This window comes from Spinacia oleracea, chromosome 1 (genome assembly GCF_020520425.1).
Source record: "Spinacia oleracea cultivar Varoflay chromosome 1, BTI_SOV_V1, whole genome shotgun sequence".
Lineage (NCBI taxonomy): Eukaryota > Viridiplantae > Streptophyta > Magnoliopsida > Caryophyllales > Amaranthaceae > Spinacia > Spinacia oleracea.
Genome location: NC_079487.1, coordinates 13,093,215 through 13,110,871, shown reverse-complemented (window position 1 = coordinate 13,110,871; position 17,657 = coordinate 13,093,215). Strand labels below are relative to the sequence as shown.

General features: G+C 38.6%; 1 protein-coding gene, 2 long non-coding RNA genes and 1 other non-coding gene across 4 annotated transcripts; 3 read left to right on the top strand and 1 right to left on the bottom strand.

Moving 5' to 3' along the window:
* Positions 1–3,764: 3,764 nt before the first annotated feature.
* Positions 3,765–4,728, top strand: LOC110798508 (MADS-box transcription factor 5-like; the record flags this gene model as incomplete). Its single annotated transcript, XM_056831790.1, has 4 exons — positions 3,765–3,934; positions 4,031–4,130; positions 4,246–4,287; positions 4,540–4,728. Coding segments are annotated over exons 1-4 (333 nt in total), but the record flags the coding sequence as incomplete, so codon positions are not given.
* A 40-nt stretch (positions 4,729–4,768) lies between these two features.
* On the top strand, positions 4,769–5,693 carry LOC130465735 (uncharacterized). The gene is made up of 4 exons (XR_008925747.1): positions 4,769–4,930; positions 5,176–5,224; positions 5,339–5,406; positions 5,507–5,693. It is a non-coding gene; the product is annotated as an uncharacterized lncRNA (long non-coding RNA).
* Positions 5,694–7,411: 1,718 nt separating this feature from the next.
* Positions 7,412–8,393, top strand: LOC130465734 (uncharacterized). Its single transcript, XR_008925746.1, has 3 exons — positions 7,412–7,462; positions 7,567–7,683; positions 8,033–8,393. It is a non-coding gene; the product is annotated as an uncharacterized lncRNA (long non-coding RNA).
* An 8,684-nt stretch (positions 8,394–17,077) lies between these two features.
* Positions 17,078–17,184, bottom strand: LOC130466516 (small nucleolar RNA R71). The gene has a single exon (XR_008926739.1). It is a non-coding gene; the product is annotated as a small nucleolar RNA R71 (small nucleolar RNA).
* Positions 17,185–17,657: the final 473 nt, after the last annotated feature.

Sequence of the window (17,657 nt, the reverse complement as noted above, 5' to 3'; positions counted from 1 at the left end):
ATTAATTTAAACAACCCAAATATTTAAACTAATCACAACAATTAAATCAATTTAAAACTGAAAATTAATATTTTTGAAAATAATTTTTGATTGAGACAATTGATCAACACACACACACACAACGATTAATGATCGTGTGTGTTTGTGCCGACCATCGCACACGACAAGCACAAGCAACAGCAGCGGCAGCGCAACGCACCGCAGCAAGGGCGCGCGCGCAAGGGACAGGGGCAGGCGACGAGGCTGGGCGCTGGGCACAGGCGAGGCACAACGCGCAAACAGCGCTACTGCTGTGCTGCAACGCGACTAGGGGTGATGCACGAGTGGGCAGGGCGGGCGAGCACGACCACACAGCACGCAGGCACGTAGTGCTACTCTGCGGCTGCGGGACGGGCAAGAGGCGGGCAGCCTTGCGCTGCAAGCAAGGGCACACGAAGAAGAGAGGGAGCGTGGGGCATGGAGTGTGCCGCAAGGAGAGGAAAAAGAGGAGAGAGAGAAATTTTTGAATTTATGAATTTTTGGTTGTGAGGGTTTGATATGAGGTCTATTTATAGGTTTTCTCTCCCATGTGGGCTAGGTTAGGGTAATTTTGAGTTGGGCTTATTACCGGGCTCATTTAAGTTTACTCCTTGCAAACTTTGTTGGGTTTGTTCAAGACAAAGCGACCGGGCTTTAAGTAAATTAAATTCGTTTTCGAAATACGTCCCAACAAATCTCGATTAAATAAATTCATTGAATTTATTTAATAAAAATACGGTTTTCGAAATAATTAATATTTAAATTAATTAAAAATAAAAAGCATTTAATTCTCATTAAATGGAATTAATTTATAAAAATACTTTATAAATACGACGAAATGCTTTATAAATATAATAAAATATATTTATAATTATAGAAAAATCCGAGGTATTACATGCAACCAAGACAGTACCTGGCGACACGACATGATCATACGACAAAGTAGTTACGTCGTTAGTACAAAAAATGGGATAACAGTTTGCCCCCAATTATGATTTTACAAAAATACGTGAAGCGAAGTTACAATTCAAAATTTGAAACAAAAACCGTCCAACTGCTCAGATGTGGGTAACCGTAATAATTAGTTACAATAAATAGGGGAAAGAACATGCAAAAAATCACAAAACCATTCGAAAAGACTCCGGAGATTTCCAGATCTAAAGTTTTAAGGAGATAGAGAGAGAGAAAGCGAATCAACTCCCTGTCCAATATCAAGCTTCGTTCAGGTAAATTTATCCGATTTCCTTCACTTTTTTTGCTAAATTCTTGAGAGATATGGCTAGACCTAAGACAGTTGCAGTTAGAGAGAGAAATTGGGCCGAATCTAGTCCGGTTAGTTCGAACAACCCGTTCTATACTACCTTTATCGATACGCAAGAGTTGTTGGTGATTTTCGACCTTCCACCGTCGGCGGAAATTGCGATTCCTGGTCCGGGAGAGGAAGCGTTTCATTGCCCCCTGTGAGGGGGTCGAAAAAGCACGAGGCTAATGCGTGACCTCGTCCCTCGTGGGTGTGACGCTTCTTTTTGTCAAATCAAGTGTAATTAGATTTCCTGTGAGTTTACACCCAATTGACTAGTAATATAGGAGTCGCCATTCAGTTTTTAACGACAATGAGAAAAACTGACAAAACCCGGTTATTGTGACATAAAGGGAGTGCAATTATGTTTGACCACGACGGCCGTAGGTTCCCTTGTGATCCCTGGTGTGGGGATCTCTCAACGTACACCCGCAGGGTAGAGATTGAGGGTTCGGGGGAATGTAACTACCGAGAGGAGTACTCGCTCGTCGATAACTCCAGAGGCAGGATATCCTTACTAGCTCAGCATAAATAATTGAAGGGACATGCGTTAACTATTAAACTAATCTGAGTTGATTTTAACAACATGCAACATATAATACTAGATCGAGCGCGATTATCTGATTTAGATTGTTTAAAGGGACCTAGCATGATAATCCAATTTCCCAAAAATATTATCTTTATTAGGCGTGATAGAACAATCAGATTCAATTAGTTTAACAGTTCATAAAAGGGCGAGGAAAGCAATTAAATCATGGAAAAGGGACACATTACGACGCACCCTTGAGAGGTGCGTCACGGTTCTCAGAAAAATAACCACTTTGACTTTGCTATTTCTCCTTTTATTTAACGAATCTCAAGATACGGGACATGATACGTTCTGTTCGATTTTTGGATCGATTGCGACAGAACGCGTGATCAATTTCGCAGCGTGAGGCTTAGGCTTAGGGGTTGGAGTCAATACTCAGAATAATAATTGTGTGTTGTTTCACGTCGAACTTGGGGTTATATTTATAGAAAAGAGTTCGTGGAAAGATATAATTGTAGAACTCTAACCACTATGGGAAAAACATACAAATCTAGACGGACTAACTGCGACGGTTCACGAAAGGGTCACAGGGATTTCTGGGGCGCGGATAGGAGTTTGCAAATATTGACGCTTTAAAGGGTCGTAGCATATAAGGACGCTATAGAGCGTCGTTATTAGCAAATAAAAGACACGTGTACCCACATGTCAGCTAAGCCCGCTAAACTATAACTTTTCGCTTATAATTTTAGCCAAATTTCCCCCCTTAACCCCGCTTAATTCTCCCATACCTGCTCCCACAACATATCAAACACTCACCCTAGTCAACCCACACTCTCCAAAAACCAACTGCTCATTGGAAAATTTGAATACACTCCCATAGAATCGCTGGTGTCATCTCAGAATCCCCTTAATTTCGTTTACAACAGGTTAGCACAAACGAATCACCTCAATTTCTTTTGCAATCTGCTAGTAATCTTGTCATTCCTCTCAATACAAAAGGAGGGAAACCCTGATTGATAGTTTTCAAAATTCGCCAAATATAACCATCTCAAGCTTCAATAAGTTAGTGTTTTTGTTAGAGATATTCGCTCTAAGTTGCGGGTTTTGGATTTCCGGCTTCTTTGGTTTGTCAGATAAATTCTCCCAATTCACGCGAAGAAGTTCTTGAAGGTTTGATTTTATTTATTGCTTTCATTTTTGTTGCCGAAATTTTTGTGCTTGAACTTTCTTGTCTACCTACTCATAGTATATTTCAGGCAATTAAAAATATTTATATAAAAATTCAACATATTTTAAGTTTGAATTTAGGGTTTATTTCTAGTTTGTTTGTTGATTAATTTTAATTTATCTCTGGGTTTTATTTTTAGGTCTTTATTTTTTTTCTATTGAAGTTTCTGAAGTGGGTTTTGGAAATTAAGGTTAACTTTTGCATAAAATTTATGAATTTTGTTCTACATTGGGATCACCTAGTTGATAAATTAAGCATTTTTAGGAGCACTGAATCGACAAATAGTATAATTTAGCTGAGTGTGCATTTGTAACAAGGAGTGATGCTATGTTGCTGCTTGTTTCTTGAATTTTTTAGAGGTTTTTTTTTTTTGAAGTTACCACATTTATTTGGTTGGAATATGTCCTTTATGGCTAGGTTTTATAGGTATTACATTGTCACGTCACATGTGCCTTCTTTGAGACCAAATTCAGCGATCCTTACTGGTCTTGTTTAAGGTACAAAGCGGAAAGACAACACTCGTGATTGAGATACAAGGGTCTTGACTCAAATTCTATTTTTAGTTCCCGATGAAGTGTTTATATTTTCATACTTGATTGATGATTACAAAGATGTCTCCCTTTGTTTCTCTGTTGCATAACTTGTATAGTTAGATTTTTTTTTAAGTATCTAGTTAATGTCAGGCATGGATTCTGTTGATTATGGCCAGCTAGACAATTCTTTGCTTACTTTGTATAAACAAGCCTCTCTTATCAAACTATTATGTTTTTCTTGGATCTCTTTTTTTTTTGCAGGGAGAAGATTTGAAGGAGATTGATAGTCTGAAAGACAGGATAACAAAACTCCAATTGAGACAAATGTATATGTCCTCAAAACTGTCATTGATTCAAGTTTGTGGTCTTTTATTATAAACTCTGTCATAGGCTGGGCTAGTAACAACCATTGTCAATTATAGGAGGATGCTGGGTAAAGATTTATCAAACTTGAGCTTGAAAGAAGTGCAGCAGCTGGAAAAGCAACTCAGTGAAAGCCTACTGTCTGTAAAAGCTAAGAAGGTGGCTGTAGTTTGTAGTGCCTTCCCTTTGGTTATTTGTGTCTTTTATTTGAGGCTATTATTGTACGACAAGCACCCAAATTAATATCGATTTATGCGAGTACTTGCTACTGCAGGACCAATTGCTGATGGAACAACCCGAGCATTCACGCAGGCAGGTACTTCACAGTATTTATATGACTAAATAGTTATAATTTTTGTTTGATGTATGTTGTTGGTCTTCTGACATGGTACTATGTGTTTTACCTAAGACTAAAGATGCAGTTTTTACCTATTTTTTTAATAATTTAGGAGCAGAGGGCCTTACCAGACAAGTAACTATATTTCTTTCTCCCATTCATGTGATCGAGTTTTACTGTGTGGGGTGGACTAATATAGCAGTTTTAAATCTGTATTTTTATGATCTGTAGATTTATGAGCTTAGAGGATTTCATACACCATCTGAACGCCCGAAACCTATGTATCTTGAGTACTACCCCATAGCAACCAAGGTTTCTTCTGCGACGAACGGGACTTCAGGTTCTGATGGAGGCTGCAACAGTGAATTCGACAAAACATATTATGATGTTACTTTGCACCTAGGCCAGGGTACTCCTCTTTTCCCCAAATTTTATAAATTAGTTTTTTCAAATGGTTTGATTTAAAATTGTTGCTTCTTACATTCAGGCTACCATGTGACAACATTCGAAAGAGGAAAGCAATCGAGAGGTAGTGCTGAAGCCTAGAAGAGTCTATCTGGTTGTCCTTCTCTGCCTCATTGCTAGCTGCTGCTCAAATTGGCACCAGAAATAGCATGTTTTGGTAATCTAATATCCAACAGTATATGTGTGGCACTTAGTTAACAACTTGACATCATATATAAAATAAGCTATAAATATTTAGTTAACCACTCGCGAGTGTGGAATAGTCTACTCGCGAGTCTACTCCTCTCCTGGCGAAGAGCTATATCATTTCATACACAAGGACCTTTATAATAGTCTTCTAGGTTTCGTTCATTGGACTGTATTATCAGAACTCAAAAGCGACTAATAATATCTCTTTATCAGAAATCGGAAATGGAGCTGAAGTTAGAAGAGAAGAAACGACTAGTAGCTGGTATGGAAAAAATATCCCTGGTATTCAACACTCTCCTTTTTGCTTATTTAGCATAATCAGATCGTTATTTTGGTGTATTAATTCTGGATTACCTGAACCTTATGGTGATAATAGAAATTGGACGAGTTATTGATTTCTGCTAAAAAAAACAATCTTCAGTACGTCAAATGCGGCTGACTAAGGTATATACTTGGATGATTTTATTAGCACATTTTTCGATGTCGGTTTGGGCATTTGAAGATTAAAGGCTTATTTTTTTTTATAATATGGGATTGCTTGCAGTTACATAAAGGTCTCCAGGAAGTAAAGGAGTATGGTGAAAGACTGAAAAGTTCTTAAGAGAAACTCCAGGTCAGTTCTCAAGTCTTTTAGTCATATATCTAAGCTACAGTATCAGTAACCTTTTTATGCGTGCTTCATACTAAAACATACCTGATAATCTGACTAAAAAGAGTACCGACTTTGTTCCTTTAGAAAGTATAATCTAATTTCTGAGTTTGCTTGAATTTTTTATCTAATTTGAATCATGTAACATAGCTTTTTTGGGTTCTTTCTTGTCTCCACATAATTGCCCCCCGTCACATGACCAATTCAAGCTCATACATGAAGCTCGTGCCCCTGTGGATATGCTGATATCCATGAAGCAGCTATTCATTATCTCTAGAGTACCTTCTTGGTCTTCAGTGTATTTAACAAATAAGTGACGACCTTGTAGTTCACAATGATTTTGTTAGCAACCGTGAAGCTAGAACCTGCAATCTAGTAGACACCAGCACATTGTGGCATTCTGTGATTTAGATTCACCATTACATTGTGGAATTACGTGACTTAGATTCACCATTTACTTTATTGTGGAATTTATGGAAGATTAGCCATGAAATTAGATTCTTTTATCAAGATTCTCAAAGTGTACTTTGATTCACATGCTAAGTACCCGGACTAGGTTTACTTTCTTTGCTAAGAACTTCCCTTCATCACAAATCCTATGAAGTTAAGAGTTTGTTGAACTTCCTTATATCATGTATTACACTTTGTAATTGGTTATCTTTCTCCTGTCATGCGCTGGTCATGAACAACCATTTTGTGTTTCTCAATAGTATTAAAAATATAAATTCATTAGCCATGAAATTAGATTCTTTTATCTAGATTCTCAAAGTGTACTTTGATTCACATGCTAAGTACCCGGACTAGGTTTACTTTCTTTGCTAAGAACTTCCCTTCATCACAAATCCTATGAAGTTAAGAGTTTGTTGAACTTCCTTATATCATGTATTACACTTTGTAATTGGTTATCTTTCTCCTGTCATGCGCTGGTCATGAACAACCATTTTGTGTTTCTCAATAGTATTAAAAATATAAATTCATCGCGCTTAGTATTCTCTGTATTACCAATGAACAAAAGGAAAAAGAGTTTTGATGCTTCAACAATAGTTCAAAATACAATAAGATTTAAATTTTATGGAACAAACACATTGGAAAGATGCTAATGTCACCCTCTTGCCATATTGACTGATATGTTTCTTTACTATGGAAAGATGTTTTTTATGTTTTTAGATTGAAGTTACATAGTGTCGAGGTTTACATGGACTGCTTCCTGCATGCATTTTGAGTTATTGAGCATCCTCTTACTCTTTGATTGGCTTTGTACCTGCCCTAGTCCCTAAATATGTTGCTATTCAGTGAGTCTAATCTTTTAACTTGTTAACGATAATATTCCCATCTATCAATCAAAACAAACTTGACTTAAATTTACCTAGATCATCTGTAGAACTTTTGTGTTGCCTATCAAAACAAACTGAATTATATTGCTAGTTAAGGTCTGTTTTCATTACGATGAGAATGTTGATTACTTGTCTTATTTTTTGTATGAAAACACGCATTAGATTTCGAGTTGCACTCAAAAAAAACATGGAGAATTTATTTTAATATTTATTTGTAGTTTATGCCTCTTAGTCATATCCGTATTTCTTGAGAACATCTGTTAGATGAGGGTCTGTAGACTCATTTATGCATCAATCATGCAGTTTTGTGTGAAATTTAACAGCTTACGTTGTCTAGTGGCATCATTGTTGAAGGAGGTTGACTTGTTTGGTTTTATGTCTCTTTAAATTCTATCCAATGCCTTTCTGCACATTCCCGTCCAATAAATTTGTTATGCATACAGAATCGCATAACGCTCCTTCTCTATGATTACCGACAACTGCAGAGTGCCCAATAATATGATTGAATTTTCACTTGGTATGACCTCAAAATTCTCTACAAAATGCAGTAGCCATTAAATATAATATTTCTTCCTCCTTTTTTTTCTCTAACTATTATTTTTCTTCTGTTTTATGGTACAGTGAGATCCTAGAAATAGCTGAAAGACATGAATTAGTAGATTAGGACATGAATACGTTGAGGAGTTCTTTTGCTACTGTGAGTCTGTGTTGGCTACTGATGGACTTTTTGTACTCCAGGTAATCACAAGCGCTTGTTTACACAGTTTAGAGTTATGTAAATTCAGTTAATTAGTTCTATTGGATAAACTATTACTGCTCCGTGCCAAAAGATTCTTGTGAAGGTAGAAAATATTTTCAGGTAACTAGTACTTATTTTGAAACATGTCTAGCAAGACTCACAACAGGGTTTTTAAGTATGAACTTTTTACAAAGGTTTTTCAATATCTTTTTCCTAATCTGATTGTTGTAACATACAAAACTGGATAGCTGTAGGTTTCTTGAGTTCTTGACATCGATGTTAATAGAGGAAGACATTGTGGCTCCTGTCCCATTATCTAATTGTTGAAATTTTGTTATTAATGAGCAGGTACATATCAAAATATGATGCAGAGGAGAACTCTAATATTTCATTTTCTGCGAGTTTGATAAAGGCCGTGGATGTGATTGGGGAAGTCGAAATGGTTTGAGCGGTTTGTTTGCACAGAAAACTAATGCAATAATCCATACTTTTGGAAGATGATCCAGGAAATCATCCAAGTTCACAACGTAAGTGATAATGTAAGTGTTATATCTTCTCAATCTGACTCCTGTATATATGCTTGTTACATTAATTATGATGTCTAAGTTTCCGACTTCCCTTTTGTAAGTTGTAACAACTCACAAATGTTAAGACTTAAAAAGGAATGCATAAAATGGATATAAATGCAGCTATATGTGGCCTTGTTTGAACATTGATCAGTGAAATCATTTTTAATAAATATAAATCAGTTATTATCAATAAAGACCAATATTATTCAACATCAACTCATTTCAATTGGTGTAAAGCACATGGCCTTACGTAAAATGATATAAATGAGTAGGTGTAAACTTCAGTGTAGATTAATATTGATTCTATCTGTTTGTTTAAGCTTGATGTTTGATGTTCTTAATATTTTTACACTGATTGCTTTTCTGACGACTTTTAAATCATGCATTTCTATTTTGCTATGCTTGATTATTGTTCTGATTTGTTTACATGAATTGTTACTCTTTAATTTAAACTGGGATAAAGCATAAGGGAGAGGCACTGTCACTTGTTTTTCCAGTCTAATTATAGTCTAATTATGGCCAGGGGGGCGGGAAGCTGTATGCAAATAATCATTTAAGGTTGAGAAAGTCTTTCTTTGTGATGCTACGGTTTAAAAATCACAAACCATGCATGTAAGCATTAGCAAGGCCTAAACTAACACTCAAAGATTACAAATTGTCAAACTAAACTAACACTCAAAGATTACAAATTGTCAAACCATAAGTGGTCATCCTCACTAATTCTCTTTTTCTTATACATGTGTTGTTCTAGTCGTTACAATTCTTCTAGTTAGTTATGGTATTAGAAAAATATTATTCAAAGTATGATTTACTGTCATATCTAGTGTTTTGTCCTAATTCCTTTGAAAATCTGAAATTGATGTCTGAAATGGTTCCCAATTTCATAAATAAAGAGAAAAGGAGAGAGAGAAGAATATGACAATAATAATACGAAGTGTATGATTTTTTCCAGTTTGATTGGGTCTTATTTTTTTCCAGTTTGATTGTGTCTGATATTTTCTAGTTTGATTGAGTCTGATTTTTTCCCCATGTTCAGAAAAAAGAAAATATGAGAAATTGAAATGGTTGTTTTAGTGCAGTGGCGTTTCTCTCTTTTGCTTTATTGAATTTTCTTGGTTGAACACATTAATGGAAGGATGATACAGACAGTGACATTAGGTAGCTTGTCCAGTGAAATTGTATGTGCATGTAGCAGTGTAGCACTATTGTATTCTAGTTGGAAATGGACTCACATTCTATATATTTTTGTGCTACTAAGGATTCAGTATATGACATCTAGATTTGCGACCAATTTGTAGTAGTTTCTCTGATGGCACCATGTTAATACTTTATTTAGTCCTTGCATATACACCGTAATATTGTTGACGTAATCTTTCATTAACTGTCACGTATGTTATTTACGAATTACACTGGGGCGTGTATGCATTTGTTTCCATGTTTTTGTATTTCTGTTACAGTTTTGGAAAGGGGCGAGTTACTATTTTCAAAACAAATGAGAATTTCTAGCTTATGTGGACCCAACTTAGCTGTTTTGTGCATAGAAACCAATCTCTCCCCTCCAACACACTAATCGGTCCTAGATTCTAGCTTAAGGGTGCGACCAGATTCATAATTGAGAAGATCCCTGACATTCTTGTTATAGATTTCTAGTCCAGAAATCCTGCTAGTGAATTCTCTTTCCGGGGTCTGTAATCATGGGAGAAGCGATTAGTTTGACATGTCAACTATAGGACGAAACATACTAAGCTTAAACTGAGCTTTTACTTTCTATGATCAGAACCTTACATTCATTATGTGGTTGTTGTGAGGGGGTCGAAAAAGCGCGAGGCTAATGCGTGACCTGTCCCTCGTGGGTGTGACGATTCTTTTTATTCAATCAAGTGTAATTGGATTTCCTGTGAGTATACACCCAATTGACTAGTAATATAGGAGTCGCCATTCAGTTTTTAACGACAATGAGAAAAACTGACAAAACCCGGTTATCGTGACATAAAGGGAGTGCAATTATGTTTGACCACGACGGCCGTAGGTTCCCTTGTGATCCCTGGTGTGGGGATATCTCAATATACACCCGCAAGGTAGAGATTGAGGGTTCGGGGGACTGTAACTACCGAGAGGAGTAATTCGCTCGTCGATAACTCCAAAGGCAGGATATCCTTACTAGCTCAGCATAAATAATTGAAGGGACATGCGTTAACTATTAAACTAATCTGAATTGATTTTAGCAATATGCAGCATATAATACTAATTCGATCGTGATTATCTGATTTAAATAGCATTAAGGGACCTAGCATGATAATCCGATTTCCCAAAAATATTATATTTATTAGGCGTGATAGAACAATCATATTAGGTTAGTTTAACAGTTCATAAAAAGGGCGAGGAAAGCAGTTAAATCATCGAAAAGGGACACATTACGACGCACCATTGAGAGGTGCGTCAGGGTTCTCAGAAAATTAACCACTTTGACTTTGCCATTTCTCCTTTTTATTTAACGAATCTCGATTATGGGACAGGATACGTTCTGTTCGATTTATGGATCGATTGCGACAGAACGCGTGAACAGTTTCGCAGCGAGAGGCTTAGGCTAAGGGGTTTAGAGTCAATACTTAGAATATATCATGTGTTGTTGTGTTTCGTTTCACGTCGAAACTAGGGGTCTATTTATAGGGAAGAGTTCGTGGAAAGATAGAATTGCAGAGTTCTAATCCACAAAGAATTAGGAAAAGAAACGTACCTAGGTATTTTCAGCGCCCAGGCCTGGGCGCCGAAGATTTCGGCGCCCAGAGCCAGGCGTTGAAAATAGGGTCTGGGCAGTTCTTTGTTTAGTCAAATTCGGATTCTAAAATCCGTAGAGTTTGAGATTAATTTGAGTCTTTTAGCGCGTATCAATTTGTGACGGAATGCGTCTGGGCCCGTTACGAACTCTAGGCTCGTTAGGATTTTAATTAATACGTAACTCTTATTTTCGAATCCTTTTAGGAATAGGATTCTCGCAGTTTTCTATCTCATTTAGGATTTATGTTGGAGTGCAACACCTAATTCTGAGAGGTTTCTATCTTTTATGATTTGCCACTTTTAGAAGCTACCTTTTACGGCAGCTACTATTTTTAGCAGGTTTCCATAAATAGCAGGTTTCGGGTAAAATGAAATGGGGAATCGAGATTCATTTATTTTATAGGAGATGCGTTGTCAAGTGGAGCTTTTATGCTTTCATCATCGAACCTTTCCCTTGCGAGAATGGGGACAAAAGTAGGTGTCTACAGTTAGCCCCCACTTTGACTGAGTCTTGGAGGGTTGCGATGGTCAAATTATTAGACGGAGTGCGTCGCACAAGCCATGGTGTATGTGACCTGTTTTGCGAGGGTCTCACGAGCCCCCGAGTGATAACATTTGACTTAAGGGTCATCACTTGAAGTGTCGACATATCCCTCACGTGTCATTGGGATTTGTCAACTGATGGTATAGAAACTTCCTCACTTTGTCATTGGAAGGATCTAAAGATGCGTAGAAACTCCCTCAGTTTGTCATTGGGAGTAACTACAGATGTTTTCGAAATTAAAGCTGTAAAGTGTAATTGGGCCTGGCCAAGCCCAATCACGAGGTAAAACGTTTTTAAAGATTCTCATTTTCAGGGCTGGCTAAACGAGAAAACCCCCTTGTTTTTATAGGAAGTAAAACGAAGGAAAATCCAGTACCCTTGTTTTTATAGGAAGTAAAACGAAGGAAAATCCAATAAAAATTATCGCTGCAGCGACTAAGGACCTGCGCTGTTAGTGACGCAGACCCCGCCCGCTGAAGGTGGGCGAGCCTGTCCTCTGAGGGGGACCCCCCGTCCGATAGAAGTGGACGAATCTGTTTGATGTTTTTGAAAATAAGGACCTACGCGGTTTGTGACGTAGACCCCGCCCGCTGAAGGTGGCGAACCTTGTCCGCTGAGGGTGGACACCCCGTCCGCTGAAGTGGACGAATCTATTTGAAATTTTTTGAAAATAAGGACCTACGCGGTTTGTGACGTAGACCCCGCCTGCTAAAGGTGGCGAACCTTGTCCGCTGAGGGTAGACACCCCGTCCGCTGAAGTGGACGAATCTGTTTTGAAATTTTATTTTGTTTTGTTTTTTTTGAAAATAAGGACCTACGTGGTTTGCGCCGTAGACCCCGCCCACTGAAGGTGGCGAGCCTATTTTAAATTTGAAGATTTTATTTTTCGAAAACTGAGGACCTGCGCGGCTAGTGGCGCAGACCCCGCCCGCTGAGGGTGGGCGAGCCCATTTCTTATTTTGCCTATGTAGAAGGGCTTTTGTGATTACAACCTGTTGGTGGGTCGTAATATTTCCTGATTAGATGTGTCCTATAAGTGGGTCCACATTGTGTATATTTTTGTTTAACAATATTTTTTGAGATATCCAAACATGTTATGGTGCGTGGCGCAGTCTGGGAATGTGATTTTGATTGCACGCTTTGTTGGAGTCCACTTTTCGCGAGCCCCCAAGTGTTGGGGCTTGTTGGTCGTTTTTCGCGTCTTGTAATCATGTTTGGGGTCACGCTCGTATGTGCGAGCGATCTCCTATAGTAGTGTGCTATTTTAGTGAAGCCGTGGAGTGCGACTTTAGCTTTCAGGCGACATCCGGTTTCGGCTTGGCCCGGATTATCCCTTTGACAGACAGACATTTTCTATTTGGAAAACCAATGACTTGACGACACATATTTTTGGTGTTTCGAAGAATGACCATGATATTTAACTTGCTTTTTTTTTTTGAAAAGTGTACATGAGCGTTTTCTGAGATGAGTCTAAGTTTCGACCAAGTTTCAAGGTTATTCTTATTTTTTGCTTATTTGGGAGCTAAAGGTGCTTTGGGCTTGATCTTACTTGTAATAGGGCCTCGTGTTTTAGCAACACAGTCTTAAGTCCTTTCCTATTCCGCGTTTTTGTGAAATCTGGGCCTTGGGCTGTATTTTCAGCGCCCAAGCTCAGGCGTTAAAAATTTCGGCGCTCAGAGGTGGGCGCTGAAAGTTCTTTCCTGGTAATATTTGATTTTCGGATTTCTAAACACGTTTCCGAATGGGATCAGGATGTTTATTGGGTGCGTTCAGCTATATATAGGGGCTAAGTACGTCCTTATTTTCCACCACTCTCAAATTCTTTCTCTCTTTTTTTTGCCGTGCTCTAATTTATTTACTGCTTTTGCCATGTCGACCCCTACTTTCTCACTCCAACGGACTGTTAGGCGTTGGCTACGAGCCCTTACTCACACAGAAAAAGCTTTGTTAAAAGAATACCACTTAGAGGCACTTTTAGGCTTACAACAAATTAATATTGATTATAATTTTCTGCATGCTGCCCTAAACTTTTGGGACTCCGATCATCATGTTTTTTCCTTTCGGGGCAATGAAATATGTCCTTTGCCTGATGAATTTGCTGCGATCCTTGGTTATCCTACTAATGCTACTCCCGTTACCCCTGGCACTATTGAAGAGGGTAAAACAACCATAAGGGTTTTCCTAGGGCTAGATGATAACATGTTTGCTGAACTTGTCGTAGACGATAAGGTTAACTTGGCAAAACTCGTAAAACATCATTTTAGGCCTAGTAAGAATATGACCGAACAAAAATTGAACATTCGAGCCCTTGTATTTTTCTTGTTGAATCATTATTTGCTGTCGAATAATAACGGTGAGTTCGGCGACATAAGGCTAATCCCCTTGATTAGCCAGATGGAAAGTTGCTATTCTATTATGCCGTTGGTTGTCGCTGAGACTTTGCTGAGTGCGGATGAGCTGAAGAAGGATGCCAAATCCGAAATTTTTAAGGGAAGCCCCCTATTACTGCAGGTAATCTATTTTTTTCTTTGCGCACATATACGCCACTTTTCTTTTTTTGCCTGGGGCTGAGTTTCAGCGCCCAGGGCTGGGCGCTGGAATATTCGGCGCCTGGTCCTGGGCGTTGAAACTGCGCCCCAGGAACCTTTTTTCTTTCTTTTCATTCTTTTGATTCGATCGTACCTGTTTTTGCAGATATGGCTTGCGGAACGGCTTAGACTTTTGGAAGCTCCTGCCGATCCTAAACATTATCGCCCTATAGCTTTGGGTAACCGAAAATACTTGCACCAAGGCCAGGACGAGGCCGAATGGACCTCCTTTTTTACTTACGGCATTTGTTCTATTAAGTGGGTGGTACCATGGTGGGGTTTGACTACTATGACAGGGGGGTCTGATGTATCAGTTTATATTTCTTTGTTGGGGCTATCTTGTCCCATTTATATTTTCCCTTACCGAGTCATGCGTCAATATGGTTTAAGGCAGACTATCCCCTTTTCTGATACGGTACCACCTAAGGTAGCGACCTTTGCACAAACACGGGTCTTAGCGTGGGCTAGGTATTATGATGGTCTCCCGCGTTGTGCTGTAGCTACAAATGGGTTTGTGGGTCTTTCTGAAAACTATAAGTTGTGGATGAGTTTCGATGACAAGGATGTGAGGACCGAGGCTCGTAATGGAGAGCCGGCTGAGCTTTTGATACCTCGTATTCGTGTTAAGTATGAGGGTCCTGATTCTGCCAGACCTCGTACCTATAGTTTTAAGACTGTGAAAGCTCGTCCTGATCGAAAGCGAAAGGAAGTTCTTCCCCGTTCCAGTGTCAGGCCTAAAAAGGTGCCTAACATGAAGGGGCCTGCTGTTGTTAAAAGAAATGCAAGCTCTCGCAGAGATCGTCGCCGGAACAATGTATGGGTTAGGAAGGCTCAGCCGCCTGTAGAAATAGTGGCTAGCCCGATTGATGGTAGTAATCCTTCTCCCACCACTGTTTGTGCCCTTGAGGCTGAGCGGGCTTGATAACACGATATTATACATGATTTATATGTGATATTTGGTCATATTTTATTGTGTTTTCTTCATTCTCCTAGTCTTTTTGAGCTATTATTCTTCCTATTTCGATATTGCTCTTCTCGGTTTGTTTGTTTTTGTTTTTGTAGGAATAAGGCTCGATTTGCGTGGAATTTATTTTAATCGCGAGAAATTTCTTTATATGGAGCGTTTCTAGCACTAATGGAGCATCAATGGAGCATCGTGGCAGCCTGCTCCACAACTTAGTTGTGGCGTGCAATCTTTTGGCCACAACCTGGTTGTGGGCGTCGACATTGGAGCAGAACAGAAGCAAACAGTCCGTTCCACAGCCCGGTTGTGGCAGTTTTCTTCGTGCCACAACCCACTTGTGGCAGCTCATTTTGGTGGCGTTTGAGAGTCCTATTTGGATAAAAATACCTAGTTTTATGCTAGGATATAAATAGGCTTTAGATAGTCTTTTATTGGAGGACTTTTTATTATTTTTTTCAGATATTACTTTTAGACTTCTTTTTGGGTATTACGTTCTTCCATACTATTTTCTAGGGTTTTGCTTTCAAGATTCAAGATTTGATAATTAATTCCAAGTATTGATTTCTTCTCTAAATTCTCTTATTTTATTATTGTTAATTATGTTTTCTTTATTGATTATCATTATTATTTTCATTAATATGTGCGAGTAGTTTCCTTATTCCGAGATCTAGCGGAACCCGAATACGATTAATGCATGATTTAATTCTTTAATTTCCTTAATGATAATTGCAATTGATATGCTTAATTGATTGTGCTCATGCCAATATTAGATTAGGGATAACTAGTATTGTTATTAATCCATTGTTTTAATCACAACGGGAGTTGGGTTTTGACGGGTTTGAATAAATCAATTAAGGGTTTGAAGTTCATCACGGGAGTAGTTGAATGGATGATTAGGAAGTTAGAGTAATGTGTTCAAGGTCTTTAATTTGCATGATTCCACGGAAGTAGGTTTGATTGTGATTAGAGAAGCCATTGATAACTCGGGAGAGACCAATGGTATTATATAGGGATTGCTTTTCCTCATTAATCAATTGAATTATATGTTAGGGGTAGAACGACTATTGCATTAATTGTATTCGTGGTGATGCTTGATCTTGGATGTCTTTAGTATTGATTTATCTTATTATTTAGTTTAATCCCTTTAATTAGTTCTTTAGTTATTGATTATCATTTATTTGAATTGTTTACTTGCTTAGTAATTGCTTGAGTCTATATAATTGTTTGAACCATAGTCTCTTGGGATCCGACCCTTGCTTGCCCGTCTACATAGTAGTGGTCTTGTTAGGTTATTTTTGTTAGGTACGCGACACGCCTATCAAATTTTGGCGCCGTTGCCGGGGACTAACGGTTTTTAATCTGATTATTTTAGATTCGTTTTTACTAAGCTTTCGATTTGTTGCTTCGGCTATTGTTTCTTGTGTTTTTGATCTTCCTCTTTAGTCTTTTGTTTGCATGCGAACTCGCAGTTCAGGTTCAGAAGACTTAACCTCTCTTGATTCTGAAATCGAAGCTACTGCAAGAAGACGAAGAGGTAGACGGAGGAGAAATCAGAACCGAAGAAACATGGGTGACGAAACACCAAAATCCCTTATGGAGTATGGAATTCCTGACACTACAACAGGACTCCTCTCCAGCATTGTCAAGCCACCTGTTACTGCTCAAAGTTTTGAATTGAAGCCTCAGTTTATTCAGTTCATCTCCAATGATTCATTTGCAGGCCTACCACATGACTGCCCCGTTACTCATATTGACAGTTTCTTGGAGAAGTGTGATACGATGAAGCTTAACGGTGTTACTGATGACGCTATAAGACTTCGTCTTTTCCCTTTCTCATTACGGGATAGGGAGAAGGAATGGTTACGAGACGAAGGTACCGGTTCCTTTGATACATGGGACAAGCTTGCCAAGGCCTTTTTAGTTAAATTCTTGGGGCAAGAGAAAACTGCGAGACTAAGGAACGAGCTTGCTACCTTTCATCAATCTGATGATGAGTCTCTATATGAAGCTTGGAGAAGATTTAAGCGACTACAGAGACAGTGTCCTCACCATGGTATTCCTGAGTGGATGCTAATCCAAACATTCTACAATGGTTTGACCCATGAATTTCGCATATATATTGATGCTGCGTCTGGAGGTTCTATCATGACAAAGAATCCTACTGAGGCGAAGGAGCTGATTGAGAAGATGGCAGCAAATGACAACTACCATCCAGGAGGACGACGCAATGCTAAAAAGGGAGGTATGCATGATGTTGATGCTCTAACCCTTTTAACTAGTTCTGTGCAGGCGTTGACAATTAAGGTCGACAAGCTTCAAGCAGGATCTTCTTCTGGCTCATCTGAAACTTGTCAAATGTGTAATGTACAAGGTCACACTGCACCTGAATGTCCGCAAAACACTAATGGGATGTCGATCGAGGAAGCCAATGCATTCTACACTTCGAATCCCAAAAGGCCATATGACCCACATTCAAACACATATAATGAAGGTTGGAAACATCATCCAAACTTTTCTTATAAGAATACCC